Source organism: Camelus dromedarius, chromosome 14 (genome assembly GCF_036321535.1).
Source record: "Camelus dromedarius isolate mCamDro1 chromosome 14, mCamDro1.pat, whole genome shotgun sequence".
Taxonomy (NCBI): domain Eukaryota; kingdom Metazoa; phylum Chordata; class Mammalia; order Artiodactyla; family Camelidae; genus Camelus; species Camelus dromedarius.
The window spans coordinates 23,027,484-23,046,494 of NC_087449.1; the positions used below are offsets into that span (position 1 = coordinate 23,027,484).

General features: G+C 52.5%; 1 protein-coding gene across 3 annotated transcripts in view; it reads left to right on the top strand.

The window, feature by feature from the left end:
- Positions 1-19,011, top strand: part of JAK1 (Janus kinase 1) — a 210,376-nt gene that overhangs the window by 183,252 nt on the left and 8,113 nt on the right. For all 3 annotated transcript variants that reach the window (XM_031465304.2, XM_031465303.2, XM_064493504.1), the window contains exons 9-17: positions 2,397-2,554; positions 4,393-4,516; positions 6,454-6,640; positions 11,367-11,473; positions 14,216-14,359; positions 15,115-15,202; positions 15,654-15,781; positions 16,378-16,513; positions 18,221-18,372. In XM_031465304.2, the coding sequence (XP_031321164.1) occupies positions 2,397-2,554; positions 4,393-4,516; positions 6,454-6,640; positions 11,367-11,473; positions 14,216-14,359; positions 15,115-15,202; positions 15,654-15,781; positions 16,378-16,513; positions 18,221-18,372 (1,224 nt within the window). The remainder of the gene's footprint in view (positions 1-2,396; positions 2,555-4,392; positions 4,517-6,453; positions 6,641-11,366; positions 11,474-14,215; positions 14,360-15,114; positions 15,203-15,653; positions 15,782-16,377; positions 16,514-18,220; positions 18,373-19,011) is intronic.

Sequence of the window (19,011 nt, forward strand, 5' to 3'; positions counted from 1 at the left end):
TATGAGTAATTTTAACTTTCTTATTCTCCTCATCATCCCCCTTTTTTTAAACAATAAAAATACATTGATTTTTATTAGAAAACTGTAGTAAAAATGTGAAGGGAGAAGTAGAAAAGTCCAGATGGACGTTAGTGGAGAGATGGAAAATGGACAGAGGGAGCAAATAGAAACAAGTGCTGTTTATTCAGCACATTACAGACATTAGGTGGTGGTACACATGTGTCTACATTATCTCATTTAGTCCCTACAGGGACCTTAAGATGTTGGAATTTTGGCTCCGTTTCCATCGGGGAATCTGAGTCTTGCTGTAGCGATGCAGAAACTTGCACAGGGTCACGCAGTGAGAACGTAGCAGCTCCAGCTTGCGCTGCTTTGGTTTCCAAGGTGTTCTCTTCCCCAGGGACTCTGTAGTGAGGGAAAGGTGGGCACGTCTGTGATCTGACTCTTCAACCAGGCCAGGCCCTGAAGACGCGGGGCAGAGGAGGAGGAAGAATGGCTGCCAGCTGTTACCTGTTTTGTGGGCCTGCCCCCTTCTGTCCCAGCTGAGTCAAGAGCAGCACCCAGATGATGCACCTGTCATCTAAGTTAGAGGGCACTCTGTGCCAAGCTGCGTTACTTTGTAGGGAGGGGAGGCAGGTAGGAAGAAGGAGATATTCATCTCCTCATTACTCTGTTTTCCTTTACAAACACCAGCACTCATTGTGTGCCACTGAGGGCTTTACAAATAATGACTCTTTTCATTTTCACATAGAGAATGAGGTGGGTATGTTATTATCCCCATTTTACAGAGGAGGAAACTGAAGCACAGAGAAGTTAAGTAACTTGTCCAAGGTCACACAGCTTTGAGGTTAAACCATTTGAAATTGCTGATATTTGACAATTTTTGACTTATAAAAATGATGATTACATATGCTTAAATGTAATAGCAAGTGGAGATACTGAAATTTGAACCCAGACTAGCTGGCTCCAGAACCTGTGGGATATTTAACACTATGTGATGCTTTTTCTTCTTTATCTCACTCCTGTCTCTTCCCAACCATGGGAGTTCCAAGCCCTTTGATGGGGCAGTACTTTGGTCGCTGGTCTTTCAGGAGAGCATACTACCATGTCATCAGATCATTATCTTGATTTATCTCCTCTCTCTCATCTTCTTGACATCTCCCATTTCTGTTCAGACTTCTGCTTTCAGAGAACTTAAGTGCTCATGTGGTCTTGCTTATATGTGACCGGGTACAGGGCTGCCCAAGCCAGACCATCTTGAAATTGCTCTTCAGAGCACTGCAGGTACATGCCAGGTGACACCTGCAAGGGAGCACACTTAGCACAGAGTCCCCTTCCTGAATTGCCATCACCATGGTGGCCCTGCCCTCTCTTGGCCTCCTTGGCTCACAGTCCCAAAGCTCCCTTCCTTTGGCATCATAGCTGACTGTCACTAAGCCCCCCTTGCCTCCATTCTGTCTGGTTGCTTGTCTCTCCCCCTTCACTGGTCTTCTCGTCTCTGTCTGCTTTTCTCTGCCACCAGCCTCCTCTTTCTCCAGTGTTATGGAAAGAGCCTTATGTTCAAATGTCATTTTGCCCTTCTCTGAAGGCTCAGGTGCTTGTCAACATTTTTGTAAGCCAAAGCTCTAAATCATGCCTTTATATACCTTCCTTCATCAGATGTTCCTGGTTGATCCCACAGTTCCTCTCAAATGGGGTGGTATCTGCTCAGGGGTGTAAGATCAAGGCAAAAACGCCACCTGTCTTCACCTCCAGGCATTTTTCTGAAAACCTTGCTTCTGTGGAAATTCCCTCCCTCCTCGTCTTCTCTTGCCTTCGCCTCTCCCACCTCCAGTGAGACTGTCTGCCTCCTCCAGAGCTTCAGAGGCCCCTGGATTTAATGTAGCAACCTCATCGCTGTGTCTGGTACCATTCTGGACTAAAATCCAGGAGTTTCACCTTTGAGACCAACTCCATATGGGATGAAGCACCTGTGTCTCTGTTTCCTTCTCTATGAAACAGGAATAATGCTTAGTGCCAAGACCAGGGGACCCCCTGCTCCCTGCACCTCCATGTTGAGTCCTCTGCCACCTTGGTTCAGGCCTCCTCCTCCATCAGGACCCAGGTGGCTGCTTCTCCACAGTCTCCTGCTGCCATGGCTGCCCGCCCGGCTTCCGCCTTCCCTGCACACAGATACACTGTTGCTCATGTGATAAAGTTCAGTAGATGAATGTGGTGAACAGTCAGTGTATATAAATGCAAGGGGTACAGTTACTGTCAACAAAAGAGTTTCCCTTTGGGGTCATTTATGCATTCTCCATGTGTTAAGTATCTTCTCTGCGTTCCTCCCCACAGAGTCAGCTGCTTCAGGTGGCTGGCATGGGACATAACCACGGGCATTTCTTCTCTCTCCCCAGGAACTGAAGCTCTCGTCCCACGAGGAGGCCTTGTCTTTTGTGTCCCTGGTGGACGGCTACTTCCGGCTCACGGCAGATGCCCACCATTACCTCTGCACCGACGTGGCTCCCCCGCTCATTGTCCACAACATACAGAATGGCTGTCATGGGCCAATCTGGTTGGTTCTGGAACCCGCTCAGTTGCCTTTGGTGTGAAAAGAACCCATGTGTTTAGGGATGGGACGTGCGGCCTCCGCAGGCACAGGCGCGGTCAGTCAGGTGCTCAGGCCAGCCCAGCTGAGCGTGTTGCTCGGCGCTTACTTAGGCCCTCTTCCGTCCCTGCTGTCCTGTTGGGGCTCCCTGTCATCCCGTACCTTGGTTCTCGCAGCAGGCCCCCACCTCTGCTCCCTGACTTGGGTGCCCTCACAGCACCCCCCCACAGCTGACCAGAAGTGCCGCGCTTCCTAATCACTGGCTGTGCCAGACACGCTGGGTGATTCCAGATCGGACCCAGGTCTCGACAGCAGACGGTGTAGTAACAGAATCCTGAGTCGGCTGGTCCTCCGGTGCCAGGTGACCCGCCAGGGTGACCAAGCCTCAGAGGTGGAAGGGGCGTTGCCGGGTGTCTCGTCCCACCTGCACCTCAGCGCTGGGAGCCTGTGCTCGGAACCCCTCCGGTGATGTGCTTAGGACCTCAGGAGGGGGCCGCGCAAGCCCTTCTGATGGGGAGTTGAAGTCTGCCTCCCCGTGACTTCTGCCTGCTCATCTGAGTTCTGCCGTTTGAAGCAACAGGGACTCATTTTAGTTCCTCTTGTGCATGATCAGCCATCAGGCAAAGGAAAACAGCTGCTGTGTGTTTTTTTTTTTTCTGTCTCTCTTCCCAGACCAAAATACATCTGCGGAAGCATCTCTTCAGCTTCCTTTCACATGCGCTGGCTCCCATTTCTTCCCGGTTACCTTGTGGACATGCAGTTTGTTAGTGGTGTGGTCCCTGGCCTGGAGAGGCAGACAGACTCACAGAATTGCAGAGCAGGGGTTGAGCTGCATAATAAAGCATGTGCCTCAAATATCCCAGCTCTAGTCCTGGCCCTTGCTTTTCCCCTTGGCCTGGAAAGCCCTCCCTCCAGAATCTGTGTGGTCATCACTTCCTTGAGGTGTCACACAAATACCACCTTATTGGTGAAATCCTCCCCCACCACCTTATATAAAGTAACACCTGTTCCCCCTCTGTACCCCACACTCCCTGGCTCCTTCACGCTGCTTTATTTTCCTTCAGGGGCATTTGTTGCCTCCTGACATAGAAGTTTATGTTCACTTGTTTCTTGTCTGTCTGCCCTCACCGCCCATTGAACATGGAGCTGTTGGTCTCTGCCTTTCCAACCCGTGTTGACATGCAGCCCTCCTCCAACACTTAGCAGAACTCACTGTGTGTAGTAACCTCCTATGTGGGTTTATTTAGCAACTCTTTGTTCACTGCCTTTGTGCAGGCCTAGGGACACATAGCTTTCTAATCCTCATTGACTTCTTTATTCGGTGTTCATTACTCAGTTATTCACTTATTTATTGAGAGCTACCATGAGCCAGGCATGCTGTGACTTGGGGGGACACGGCTGTGAACAGAACAACCTCAAGTTCATGCCATCCTGAGGCTCATGTTCTCGCTGTGCTGCCTGGGCTGGTGGGGAGGGACCCTACCGCTGCATCATGGGCTCCACACCCCCAGCCCCGGGGGAGCTCTCTGGCTGGAGTGGGGTCGGCGTGTATGGGGAAGTCAGGGGCAAGTGGGCTCAGTGCCTTGGGCAGCAGGCTGAGCCCTCTGTACACACTGGAGACTTGACCTGTTTTGAGACTTCTCAGCATCTCAGCTTGCCTGATGTCTCACTGGAGAGGACTTTAGGACCCTTTAGGTAATGCAATGGACCGTCAGACTTGAGGCAGCTCAGGGAGGTGGACATCCCATGGGTTTAGGGCGCCTCCCTTTGGTGTGAGCTTTCTCTTTGCCTCTCTCTCCCTCTAGCACAGAATATGCCATCAACAAATTGCGGCAAGAAGGAAGCGAGGAGGGGATGTACGTGCTGCGGTGGAGCTGCACCGACTTCGACAACATCCTCATGACCGTTACCTGCTTCGAAAAGTCTGAGGTCAGTCGGGACACTGGCTGAGGCCAAGCTGTGTGGCCACAGGGTGTCCAGTGCAGCCTGGTCCAGGCGCTGCCGCAGAAAGGACCACCCTTGGGGGAGGGGGTAGAGAAGCCTGGGGCTTTGAGAAAAATCCCTGGCAGTTTTGACAGGAGAGACCTGCTCTTCAAATGGAGCCCACTCCCCGGCAGCCAGACCCCATGGCCTCTCCTCCTCATGGCCCTTTTCTCCTTCAGGGGACCCATGGCAGGGTCCCCTGTGCTCTGGAAGGTGGAACACTACCAGAAAACAAGCTCACATGAAACACTAAGTGGTTTACCTTACACTTGGTGCCAAGATCATCACAGACGCAGAGCTATGTCTGTTGGCAGCATATTCACTGGTACAAACCACTGCCAAGAGGGCCTGTCGGCAACCTGGCCTAACACAGTCTTCCCCAGATGGTAGCTGCAGACATTTTAACAGGCAAATGGCTGTCCTGTGTTTTGACAAGTGGAGCTGTCTCTTAGTGGAAGCCAGGAATGATGTGAATCCTGGAGGCTAAGGTCGAAGCTACAATTGCCGACTACTTCACTAGACCTCAGTGCTTTGTTGGTTATGTAATTTTTTTAAATACAAGAAATGGACTCTTTTAAAAGACAGAGTCTTATAGAATTAGTCCAGATAAATACGCTAGTGTCAGTAGGGTTCACCATGAAACTGGGGCAGGGAGGGGCCTGCAAGGTGGAAGCCAGCACATCAGCATGTTATAGACCTCAGGCACCAGAAGGAAAAGTGCTAGAGAGTCCCTGGAGGCTGGACTCAGTCGAGAGTGGACGAGGAGTGGCAGGAAGAACCCATGCTGCCAGTGTTCTGGGTGGAGTCTTGAGGGGCCACTGCCCGCCTGGGGTGTTCCCGTACGGCGAGGCCTCGTGGCCCAGCACTTGGCAGGCCTGCTGCCTTGGCAGGATCCCTTTCTTCTGTATTCATCAGTCTTTGGAGGAAGCTGAATGTTTTTATCACGGATGGAGCCGTGAGACAGCCCAACTACGTGTTGAGGTGGATTCGACCTGTGCTGTGCCCAGAATGTCAGTGATTCACTACGGGCTACCTGGGTGTCAGGTCACCCGGGGAGGACAGGAGTCGTAGACACGATTACTCCTGCTGTTTCTTACAGCTCACCAGACGCTGTGCCAAGCGCTTTACCTGCCTATTCTTGTTTAAGCCCTACACTAGCCCTCGGAGGTGGTGAGATGTCCCCAGTGAACAGATGAAGACAGGAATCAAGATTTTAAATATCTTGTCCTAGTTTACACCATAAGTACACCTTTCTCACCCTCACTCTTAACCACTAAAATAAGCTTCCTTTGTACAGAAGTGCTCATGAAGGAAAACTTCTGCTCATGCTCCCCCTCTGGGGCACCATACAACCCCAAAACCAGATCAGACAGCTGTCTGCCACCTCCCCGGCGGTTCTTGGAAGAGCTCAGTTTGAGGGAGTTCCTGCATAAGTTTTGTTCTAGTGCTTATTATTTCACGCATGATGATAGCTGCTAACCTTCTAAAGTGCTTCCTAACTCTTCTACCTGCACCTTGTCATATAATCATAGCAACAATCCTGTGAGGTGGGTGTTTCCACAAAGTTCATCCTAAGGGCCAAAATGAAGTGATACTCTTGCAGAAATCACTGCTCTGTTATGCTGTCTGCCTGGTGTTAACTCCCTTTTATCAGTGCCTTCTCCTGTCTCCTTTTATTAGTTAGTTATTGTTTCACTGACTCATTTATAATAAGCTTTTTATTTCTGAATAATTTTAGACTTACAGAAATGTTACAGAGACAGTACAGAGTTCCTGTATGCCCCCCACCCAGCTTCCCCTGTTGTTAACATCACGCATACCCATGAGAGACTTGCCTGACCCCTTTTAAAACAAATCCTTTCTGATCATTTTCTGAATGGCAGGTGCTGGGTGGCCAGAAACAGTTCAAGAACTTTCAGATCGAGGTGCAGAAGGGCCGCTACAGCCTGCACGGCTCAGACCGCGGCTTCCCCAGCCTCGGGGACCTCATGAGCCACCTGAAGAAGCAGATCCTGCGCACAGACAACATCAGCTTCGTGCTGAAGCGCTGCTGCCAGCCCAAGCCCCGAGGTCAGTCTCCCCGCGCCAGAGCCGGGCCGCGGCCCTCATGACGCTGCCAGACCCAGGTCAACCGAAAGATGCTGGCTGCTTTGAAGACAGTAGTGCCTCCCCAACAGCTTCTAGGTGTTTTTCACTGAGTTTTGTTACAAGTCTGTTCCTGACTCAAGTCCCATTCCTCAGGCGTCAGCATTTTCTGTAGAAAAGATGTTCTGGTCTTCTCAGCATCTCAGGCCACAGAAAGAGGCGTGTACAGGATTAGTAAGCAGAAATTTACTTCTTTCTTCTTTTACATAAAATGTCTTAAGAGTTCCCCTGTCAGTGGTTTATCTGTTTGAGAAATGATCCTGACACATCTTCTGTGGGCCAAGAACTATGTTAGATGCAGAGTCAGAAATGCATGAGACTCAGTGCCCCAGGGTTCTCCAGCCTGATGCAGAATATGTTGCTGGTAAATGAGGCCACTGGTGTGTGTAAGGGATGTTTCCATCTGTCTGTCCGTCCGTCCATCCATCCATCCCCGGGGTTGCAGAGGAGTAGATGGTCAAGATCCCCGAATCACATGGAAGGCTACACGGAAGAAGTGGATCTTGAACCAAGTGTTGGAAAATGAGCGGGAGGCACCAGTTAGATAAGGGCATTCCCAGCAGGCCTGTGCAGGACAGAGTGGTGGGCAGACGCAGTGGCTGCAGAAAGGTTTTGGAGGGCTAACGTGTTTAGTGAAGTTAGAGAGAAGGGGGAGGGGAGACTGGGAGGGCAGAGATTTGGGATCTTGGGAGGCCTTGGACGCCATGCCAAGGAGCAGGGCGACTTTATCTTGCAGGCAGTGGTTAGGAAAGGTGAGGAAGTCAGCTGCTCTTCTGTGAGCCCTGTGAGCAGTGTTACTGATGTCCTGCAGGTGCATTCATCATCACCTCTCAGAGTGTGAGAATGGAAGGACACTTAGGGGTCACCTGAGCAAGTGTCCCATCTTATACATGAGAAAACTGAGGCCTGGAGAAGTGAAGTGGGTCTTATTAAGGATCATAGTCAAGAGTTTGAGTGCCAGGTCTACCCCCAGTGCCAGATGCCATGAGTATTGGTCTTTGCTGTTTCTCTACCATAAGGTAGTGCCCTGCATGTGGCAGGGACTTCCCTTAGAAGGAGGCAGGCCTCAGGAAAGGGCAGCACAGTGTCCCTGAGACCCTAGTGAGTGTGGTCAAGGATACCCCGAGGGGTCTCTTTGTCTTTTAATGGGGTGGGTCCATGAGTCTGTAGGGGTGAGCAGAGGAAGCAGCACCAGAGCAGAGAGGGTCCTGGGCTCTTGGTGTTTGAATCGCCTTCTGGTCTCCCGGCAAGGCACTGTCACTGAACTCGGTGAAAGGGGAAGGACTTGGGCTCTTGTTGATCAGATGGCCTTTCCTGCCAGCCTTGGGGAGTAACTGCAGCCTTCGTTTCTGTGCTTGAAGATGTTCTGCAAAAGTAAAGATGTATCTGCCGCTTGGCTGTGAGACCTGGGAGTGAGTTAGAACCTTAGCGCCCGACAGCCCTGTTCACTCACACAGTCTCTCCTTCCAGATGTCAGCAGTGGTTTTTGTTTTCCTGGGAATGGGTGGGCTCTGGGTGAGCCTGAGGCGATGGAGAACAGCAGCCACGGGAAGTGAGTCAGTGGCGGCAGGTTGGAGACTGGGACGTGATTTCTTTGCTGGCATTAGTTGCAGAGGTCTCTGGTGTAGACGCTGCCCCGACTGGCCCAGACATGGGAGCCAGCGACTGGTGGGAGAAGCGCAGGCATGGAATTGAAGGCCTTTCTCACTGCTCTGTTGAGGCTCTTGGAACTTGGCGCTGAGTGTGTTCAATGTCTGTCTCTCCACTTGGTTATAAACTCTTAAGGCAGGACCTGGTCTCCCCACCCTGACTCGTGGGCAGCACACACTGCACAGCACAGGATCGGCGCGCTCACTGATGTCTGTCAAGGGAATAACGACAGCAGGAGCGCCCGTCTTGGTGGGTACCTACCAGTGCCAAGCAGTGTATGTGCGTATTTGCATCTTTTAAATCTACACAATAGCTTTTTGTAGCTATTAAAAAGATGAGGAAGTTGAAGATCAGAGATGTTCACCGGCTTGCTCAAGGCCACACAGGCAGTAGCAGCATGAGCAGCAGGTACAATAAGGTGGTAAACAATACCGATGACGATGATGGCTGCTGTCGTGTGAGTCAGTCTTGAGTTTGGCAGGCGCTGTTTGAAGGGCTTTCGTGTTTTAAGTTACTGAGTCCTCAGAACAACGCAGAGTATTACACTTACCAAGATCACTTAGAGGAGCTAGAGGAGTGGGGATTTGAACTTAGGTTTTCTGACTCCTACTCCAGTGATCTTTCCCCTATGTCACAGTCTTTGCAAAGGTGCAGGTGCTGGCGCCAGCCCCAGACTCCAGGGTAAAGGCCAGTTCTCCTGACCCTGGGGGTGGGAGTGCTCTGAAGGAGGGAGTGAGACCAGGCCGTGTCTGAGGCTGTTTGACGTGGGCCATCCCATGGAAGCCCCCCGTTCTCTCTCTGCCACCTGCAGTGTAGAGACGTGGTGAAGCTGTGAAAATTAGAGAGAATGTCGTCTTGGATTCCTCAGAGCCGCAGCCCTTCTGAGCACAGGGTTCTGATGGCCAGACCCTAGTCTGGGTTTCACACTTGAAAATATAACCAAGAAATTCCTCATGAAATAACTAAAAAGCAGGTGGCCACTCAGAGTGGGTGTGACAGCCAAGCCGGCCCACATCTCTTGTGCGTTGTCCAGCACCGCTGCCCCTCTCCACACCTGAGGGGGACCTTGTTAAGGCGACCGGGCCCCTCAGGACCCACTGGCCCAGTCACCACTGAGCCTGCTCACGTCCTCGTACGTGGAGCCAAGCTTGGAGCTTGATGTCTGCGCCATTCAGCTCTGACACTGAGGACGTCTGCAGATTGTTGCCAGGGCTCCAGGAACAGCTGGTACAACCAGGGCGATGGCACTGAGGATGGAGTTCTGGTCCTAATCACAGCAGCTGCCGTCTTGGAGCCCTCACTACACACCAGGCACTTGATCTCGTTTATCCCTCACAGCAGCCCGGTGAGGGGCACGCCTGAGTCGCCCGTTTTTCTAGTGAGAAAACAGGTTCATGGAGGTTTCACAGATTTCCCCACTCACATGGTTGACCCTAGTGCCGTATTCCCTGAAGCAGCTGTGGGGATAACTGGCTCATAAATGGCCCTGTTCCATCCTCCTCTCTGATTTCCTGGATGGCTCTATTGCTCAGACCCTTTCCTGGGGGCACCATTCAGGTGCCCCTTTCTTGATGTCCTTTCTCCATCAGCGCAGTCCTGAGTTGCCTGTTTGAATCTGATTTTACCCAGGTAACACGGTGGACTCAGCGTAACAGGAAGGAGGAAAGGAGACTCTGGGAAAGGGAGTTCCCAGGCTGTGGTAACAAGGGGAACCTGTATCTGAACCCAGGTTTTGACTCCCAGATTTGTACCCCCCTCTAGGGCCAGGAGTGCTCCAGGGGATAGGAGACTGGAGTCAGCCCTGACTTCAGTGTGAATCCTGAGTCTGGGGCTCAGTAGCTGCCTGACCTTGGGCAAATGGTTTAATGACACTGAATCTGTTTTCTGATCTACAAAAGGGGATAAGAATACTGCATACCTCATAGGATTATCATGAGGAGAAAGGAACTGCTGTGTATAGAGCTCTTCAGGACAGTGGCTGGCACAGAGAAAGCAGCCAAAGTGTGAGCTGAAAAAAACAAAGACACAACAAACCCCACCCTGCAGGGCAATGAGGATTCGAGGGACCACGTTCGAGTCACTTGGCCCACTCTAGGGACCTGGTACTTAGCAGCTAGTGGCTGAATACTTAAAAATCTTCAGGGGTTCCTAGAATACTCTGACTACTAGTCCGAATCTGGAAGGTGCTTTCCTCTGCACAGTATCTTTGTAGCTCGTAGTGGCCGTGTGTGGGGAAGGCAACTTCTGTGGATTATAAATTCCCAGTTAGCCACCTGTGCTGACCCTGGCCTGGCAGATTGTGTAAAGGGTTCGGTTTGCTGTTTGAATCAGTAGAATCTGGGAGATGGCCTGCTCGTAGTCTGTACCTTCAGCCAGCATTTAGTCAGTGCCGGGTGAAAGGTGCTGCTGGGAGCCCGGAGAGGCTCAGGCACCACCTTTTGGCATCACCTGCTGTTCTTTTGCACAAAACCTGTCTTTTCCAGCCTCCTGCCTTAGTTCTTGTCACTCCCAGCATGCTGCCTCCATCCTCAGCTCTCCTCCAGCCCACACCCTGATTATTTTTGTTCACACATTTAATAGATATTTACTGAGTGTCTACTGTGTACCAGGCTGCAGAGGTAGAGCAGGAAATAAGATAGACACCGGCCCTACCTTCTTGCAGTTTCTGTTCTCAACTTCTAACACTTCGTTTCCTCCCCTCACCTCTGACCAGGACAGATCCTGCTGGGTCAGCCCCGGAACGCCTGCACCTGCCCTTTAGAGGAGCTGCGCAGATTGCAGCTTTTCCTTTGATTGGTTGATTATTTGATTCATTTTGGCTGTTACTAGCCCGTGAGCTCCTGGATGGGAGGAATCAAGTCCTTAGTAAATATTTGTTGAACGGTTGAACCAACAAATGTGCAAGTATGTACTGAGCAAGCCCCGTGGCTCAGCATATGTTGGATGACTGGGAACTCAGACCTTGGCTGCTCCGCTCAGACTGCTCCTCTCTCTTCCACAGAAATCTCCAACCTGCTGGTGGCCACTAAGAAAGCCCAAGAGTGGCAGCCCGTCTACCCCATGAGCCAGCTGAGTTTTGATCGGATCCTCAAGAAAGATATTATGCAAGTGAGTCACTGCTGCAGTTCTGGGTCCAGCCCTGGTCCTGCCTCCCCACGGCAGAGCAGCCTGGGGAGTGGGCGGCCAGGGTGGTGGGAGAAGAACAAGGAAACCTCCCTGTTGTAGGTAAAGCTGGTCAGCCAGGGCCCTGCTGTCCTGCCCAGGTGCACGCCAGAGACTTTCTCCCTGAAGGAAGTGATTAGTCAAATTTTGTGGGGTTACCTGGGGTTACAGGAACCATCCATTGTGGGTCTTCTGCAGAGAGGAGTTGGAGAACTCAGAATGCTGACAGGCAGCAAGAATCTGGCCCCCCGTGGGCAAGTGTGACCCTCATTGTCCCAAAACATGCTGTGTGAAAAAGCACCTCTGAATTTCAGTTCTGGGCTTTCTGATGACGTTTCCAGAAGGAGCAAAGCTAGGGGCGCACAGAGCACAGAGGGAGCAGGAGACGCACAGTTCAGACCTGAAGGAGAAATAGATCCCTCAGACCAGTGTCCCAGCCCTGGGGGCCTTTTGCCCAGAGTCTGCAGCCTTAGGTGGGCCCACTTTCCCTCGTAGCTGCCTTTGGGCTTTGGCTGGGGTGTGAGGCCCAGGGAACCCCCACTTTCCGTTCTGCACTCCCTCCCCAGCCCCCCTACACACTGCACGCCAGGAGGAGGCTGAGGAGACAGGGTGTCAGCAGCCTGGGAGGGACGGAGTCAGCGCAGGCCGCTTCCTGCCTTGGAGGTGTTACAGGGTGAACCGTGGGCTCGCTGTCACCGAGGAGCCTGGTGGAGGCGGGCAGGCATGGGGCTGGTTGTCACTTACTTTTTGAAGTTGGTACTTGAAATCGTTGGGGAGGTTTTGAGGGAGTGGAAGTCCACGGCCACAAGCGCCTCGCTTCCCTCATGTAAATGCTTCACTCAGGGCCGGTCTTACTGCTCTGTCCCTGGGGTGGGGGTGGTGCCAGAGCTGTGTCCAGAGACTCAGGTCCCCAGGTCTGCAGCGCCCCAGCCCCTTTCTGCCTGCAGCTTGGCATGTACTTGGGGTCTTTGTCTTTCCTTCCCCTTGAGCCTCTGGGCACATCATCATCCTCCACGCCACCAGCTGTCTTTTAGGCAACAGTGATTGAGCATTTCCCCGTGTCAGGCACGACTGTCACCCTCAGCAGGCTCACAGCCCAGGAAGGGGGGCAGACGCTCGTCTTTCTTACACAGATCGTTCCATAAGCAGGAGACAAGTCCAAAGTAGGGAAGCATGGCAGGATGTCAGAGAGGGCTGTCAGAGACGATCATTCTCCCTGGCCTTGGGAGGACAGAGATGACTTCCTGGGGGAAATGGCCTCAGAGCAGAGCCTCAGAGGATGCACACACGCTAGGCCAAGGCAGAGGGAGCAGCGGGTGGGGAGGCTGAAGTGGGACATGCAGGAGCCTCTGGGTCACTGTAGAGTCCTGACAGCATGGTGTCTGACTCAGCCACTGGAATAAGCAACCCTTCTAGGGAAGACTAATTATTCTGAAAGCATATGGCTTTTACGGGATGTTCTGGGAACACAACTTCCCATAACCTTGATGAATTGCTTCATGACAGATGTAGCTGTAATGAATAGCCATGAGGATACAGTAGACGGGACGGATGTATCACTATTCTGCTATGACAGATGACAAATGGTGGCATTTGAGCAAATTAATATACCCGATTAACGATTGTGTATGTTCCTGGGGGGTCAGGAATTGGCTTAGGGGGTCAGCACGACGCATCTTCTGCACTTACAGGGGATCCTAGGATAAGAGAATAATAGGATTCTGATTTGCAAGTTTCGTGGGGTTAAATGTCAATAGCTTGACAGTGCCTAAGTTTCATGAGTCACATTTTGATTTTCAAATATTATGAGTATTTAAATGGAATTATTAAAGCATAAACTGGAAAGGTCCTTAGCGACAGATCATTATGTGCTCAGGGCCTTGAGCAGACAATCTCATGTGTCTACTCATTTGGTCTTATTAGCCCTTTTCATATGTGGGGAAACTGAGGCCTGTCCCCCAGTCTCTGCCTGTCTTCACATCACCTTCCTCTGTGGCATTGCTGGAGCAAATGCGTGTGTAAATTGTATCGCTAATCTTAATGCATGTACATGTGCACCCCCATACCCCAGACGGATGGAAAATGAATAGTGTGGGTGTGAGGGGACAATCAGACAAAACACACTGGCCCAACAGACTGGCTGTTACCTACTCTGTGCCCAGGTTTGTACCAGTTCTTCACTTCATTCTGACAACAGCCCTACGAGGCAGGTACACTGTTACCCATTCACAGAAAGTGGGTGGAGACTGAGCAGGGTGAAGGAAGGCTTCTCAGTTAACAGGCCAGCAAGCAGTAGGGCTAGGACCAGCAAGCCCGTCTGCTTTGTGCCCCAGCCCGTGAGGGAGGCGGCCCCTGCGGGATCCGCTCTGAGTCTGCTCTGGAGGCCTCGGGTGGGGCTGATGTCGCTGCCTATCAATCGCACTGCGCAGTTGGAGGTTTTGTGAAAGTCAGGGCTATGTTTTGGCCCCAGGCTGTTCCTGGAGGTAGAGAGCAAGTTGCTGTTGAGAGAATATGGGGACTGTCTGCTGGGGTCCAGGAAGTGCCACATCTGTGTGTGGCCAAGTAGCTTTTTGTTTTCTCCGGGGTCCTGACGGGACCGGCATTGTGTGTTCCCATTAAGGACTCAGTCCCGGCTCTGGCACCTCGGGCAAGGGCAAGGTCCCACTAACCTCCTGCTGCTTCCTTCAGGGCGAGCACCTTGGGAGAGGCACACGGACACACATCTACTCTGGGACCCTCATGGATTACAAGGATGACGAAGGAACTGCCGAAGAGAAGAGAATAAAAGTGATCCTCAAAGTGTTAGACCCCAGCCACAGGGACATTTCCCTGGCAAGTGTCTTCCTCACGACCACCCTGCCCTCCCCATTTCTGGAGCTGGTAGAGCACAGTGGGCCGAGAAGAGCCTGGGCCCTGATTGTGGCCATATCTGTTGCTGTGAAGCAAACTTGCTTTCCACACAGGATTCCTTTCGCAAATACAGTCTTAGATAAACCTGGTGTGTAAAATGAGTAAAAGTGGTTAGAAGACGAGGTGGGTTGAGCAGCAGCCGCCAGCTCGGCCTGTTTCTCCCTATCCCTTCCGCCCTCCTCCCATTTCCTTCCTAGAGGTCCACGCGGTCCTAGAGGTTGGTGCAGTCCAGGGTTGTCACTTCAGAATCTGGAAAACTATAGCCCAGAGGAGTAAAATGATTTATCCAGGATCCCACGGACTGTGAGAGTGATAAAGCGAAGTCTTGAGAGATATCTGCTGCATTGTTTTCCCTTTTACTTCAACAGTGTAGAACAGAGTTTGAAGAGGAAGTGGTGGACATGAGTATCCCGTGGGGAGGTGGTCAGCCAACCTGTCCCACCAGCCCAGCTCTGTATTAAGTTTTTTAAATAAGTCCCACATCCCAGCCAGATGGCCCTCTTGGTAAAGGCTTGGCAGGGCTCCTGGGCAGTTGAGGCCAGGGGAGTACTCTCAGGGTGTCAGATGAGGACGGGGTGAGCTTTCCTGGGATCTACCAACTTTCCTCAGCAGAGCCCCTTTGCGATCAGACCAGTGGAGGCCGACCCTTGACCTTTCTTTGTCCTGTTCTCACACAGGCCTTCTTTGAGGCAGCCAGCATGATGAGACAGGTCTCCCATAAACACATCGTGTACCTCTATGGCGTCTGTGTCCGAGACGTGGAGAGTAAGTGTGTTCTCTCTGGATGGGGAGGTTGGCCCTGGCCGGGGAGCAGGGCTGCTGTGAAGGTGTTTGGCGCTGATACCCCCTTCATGTTGCCCAGGCTTCTCGCCTTTCTTTTTGCGCTCAGCCAATTCAAGGTACTGAGAAGGTCACTTGCGTTGATTTCCCTTAATAGTGGACATGGGACTAAATCCCATCTGTTTTTCACTCACTTAATGTTTTCTTGGCAGCTCTGGGCCCTACGCTGTGCTAGACCTGGGAGGTGGGGGTCACCGAGCCAAGTTCATTGCCCTGAGAGTGAGATTAAGAGGAGCTCTGGGCAGGGCTTGAACCCAGGCCTGTGCAACCCTGAAGCCCTCTGCCACGTGCACCTCCCAAGCCAAGGACCAGCCACTGAAGGGGGCTCTCGTGAGGGCACGAGGGGTTGCAGATGTGGCCGCTTTTGTGCTTGTAGATATCATGGTGGAAGAGTTTGTGGAGGGGGGGCCCCTGGACCTCTTCATGCACCGGAAAAGTGATGTCCTCACCACACCCTGGAAATTCAAAGTTGCCAAGCAGCTGGCCAGCGCCCTGAGTTACTTGGTAAGTATGTTCTGATGTCTGTGGTGGTCCCCACCAGGAACTGGAATGTCCTAGTAGGGTCGCAGGAAGGAGGCACCAGCCCAGCAGGCTGGAGGGGCCCAGGCTCTGTGCTCAAACACAGGTGTGCCTGGTGCTTATTGAAAACAGTCGTCTTGGGCTGTTCTGTGTATGCTCATGTATGAATCCTGCTTAGAGGGAAATTTTACTTCACTGCAGTGTATGGTAAGAGCAGAGATAGTTCGATACTTGTTGAAAGAGTGAATGAAACTTATTAGCATCAACAGCAACTCCCATTTATGGAGTGCTTACCATGGTTCAGCTGTCAAGCTGTTTTACAGGCTCTAGTCAGTGTAATTCTCACGAAAGCCTGATGAGGCCTGCTCCAGTGTCTCCCTGATGAGGGAACTGGAGTAGAAGGATGTTACGAGATGTGCCCGGGTCCCACAGATCTGAGGGAGAGCTAGGCTGCCTGGGTCTGGCTGTGGCTGGGGAATGTGGAGAAAAAATCTGAGGCTTAGAAGCAGGGAGTGTGGGAAGGAGGGAAGATGGGCAGCCCCGTGGGCAGCTTTGCTGAGCTCAGCCTTTTCACTCTGCAGGAGGATAAAGACCTGGTCCACGGAAACGTGTGCACTAAAAACCTCCTCCTGGCCCGCGAGGGCATTGACAGCGAGTGCGGCCCGTTCATCAAGCTCAGTGACCCCGGCATCCCCATCACGGTGCTGTCCAGACAAGGTGTGTCTCCCCTCCCTCCGGCCTCCTCCCCCACCCCTCCACCCCACCCGGGGCAGGGTCAGGCCAGCAGTGGGAGGGCGCTGGGGCTGGGGTTCTGCCTCCTTGTAGAAAGCACACTTCTGCAGAAGGTGTCTGGTGCTCCTGCCAAGATGTCAGATGTGGGAGGGTTGGTCCCTGCCCTCAAGGTGCAGCTTGCCAGAGGCACGTCCAGTCCTTGCCATGAAGGAGCTGTGTTCCAGGTGCTGGGGCAGCACAAAGGGAGGTCGCGGGTCCGGGGCTGCTCAGAAAGCTGTCGGGAGGAGTGGGACCTGGGCCCTCCCTGTGTTCCTTTTGAAATCCACTGTAGCAGTGAGCAGTGTGAGAAGGCGCCTTAACAACTGCTGTGGCCTTGCCTTCTCTTTGAATGAGGTTATCGTGAGTTGAAGGCTCCAAAGGAAAGGACAGCCTTGGGAGCTGAGACACTGAGAGCAATGCCCAGGATGTGCTCTCCCTGTAGGCCACATGTGGGACCCTGGTGTCCCCCCGGGCCTGCGATGGCCTGCAGCCTCCAGCACCGAGCACAGTGCCTGGCACTTAGAGTTTTGCTCAATTATTCAGTCAAGGGGTGGACTGAGTTTGGAAGGGAACCAGGATGAAAAGCAGGCCTCACAGATAAGCCCCAAATCATCCGTTCTTTGGAAGGGGAACGGGAAGCTTCCTTTAGTACCTGTTTGACACTTACTATCTGGCCACCACCCGACAGTCCTGAGACAGATTCAGCTCTGAATCTCAGCAAGGGTCTCCGACAGACACTGAGGACTAGCGCACAAGTAGAGAAGCTTCAGGATCCCACGAGGGGTGGCCCTAAAATGTTGTGGGCATGCAGAGGCGAGAGACATCACCCTGCGGGGGCCGAAGGTGATTCAGGGAGGCGGTGGGCTTCGCCTGGGCCTTACAGGTCAGCAGGTGGGCCTGCAGCACGGCCCGCACGTGCCTGTGCCAGGAGGAAGGACGTGAGAAGGTGGGGAAGGGGGGGCCGGGGGCCTGACCATCCCGCTTAGGGATGGCCCTTCAGCTTCTGGTGACATTGGGAGCCAGGAGGCTACTCTGGGAGGCCACTGGGCTTGTTAAAGTCCATTTGCATTGATGTGGCAGGGGTTCCTGCTCTGATCACTGGCCTTGGTTAGTAGCCAGGTGCAAGAGAGGTGTGACTTCTTTACCTCAGTCTTCTCTTCCCTTGTTCTTTCCCAAATGAAAGAAAACCCGTGTGAAAGGGATGTGACCCTGCAGGGTGACCGTGAGCACGTGAGGTTGGCCCTGCCCGCTATGCCTGTCGGCTGCTTCTCCCCTGCCATCTCCTCCGCAGGCCTTTGTCCACATGACCCTCTGTTCTCCCTCCCCAGGGTGTCGGCCTCCACCCCAGGGTGCTGTGCCATTTCTGAGGCCAGAGCTTCAGAAGACTGGCTCACACGACCCTCCTGGGGAGCTTGTGATAAACAGACCCAGCTGCGGCCCTGACCCAGACCGATGCATCTGAAGGGCCAGGGTGAGGAGCCCGGGAAACCGCCCCTTTAACAAGCTCCCCGCAGGATCAGTGCAGCCGTGCTCCACGTTTGGAAAGTGCGACTTGAAATAGCTTCTTTGTTAGCTCCTAGTTCCTGCTGCAGTGACAGTGATCCACTCCCCAGGTGGTTCCAGAAACTGATCTGTGTCCCTTGTCTTTTCCAGAGTGCATAGAACGAATCCCATGGATTGCTCCCGAGTGTGTTGAAGACTCCAAGAACCTGAGTGTGGCTGCTGACAAATGGAGCTTTGGAACCACACTCTGGGAAATCTGCTACAATGGCGAGATCCCCTTGAAAGACAAGACACTGATTGAGGTGAGCAGTTGCTTTCCAGGGTGTGAGCTGAGGACCCCTTGGACACTCATGAACGTCTCAGGAATCATCTCGAAGTCTCACATGGTGGAAGGAGTGGGCCTGAGTTTGGATTGCTCCACAGGCTTACTGGCTGTGTGATCTCACAAATGTTACTTAATTTCCTTGAGCCTTAGTTTCATCATCTGTAAAACGGGGATTAAATAATGCCAACTTTGCGGGATACACCCAGAGTGCCAGGTACACAGTACGTGCTCAGATCGCCATAGCATGATTTGAAATTTTAAATGGCTACTTTTCAGCAAAATTAGCACAAGGTGTTTATTGAGTTCCTCCTGTCCTAAGTTGAAGCTGGGGGTGCACAGTGAAACAGATGCAGGCCTTGCCATACCCTGAGGACCCTGGGCTGTGGTAGGAGAGTTAGGCTCAAAAAGCAATGATGAGGATTCCATGCAGTATCTGAAACCGTCACCCTAAGAGCCCTGCGTGTTGGTGGCGGCAGTGTCATTACCCTTGTTTTACAGGTCAGGTAACAGACGCAGGTGGCTCGAGGCCTGGGCCCCTCAGCCAGGATGCAAAGCCACGAGGCCCAACTGCTCTCGTGTTCACTTGCAGAAAGTATGGCGGCTCCAACTCCAAAAG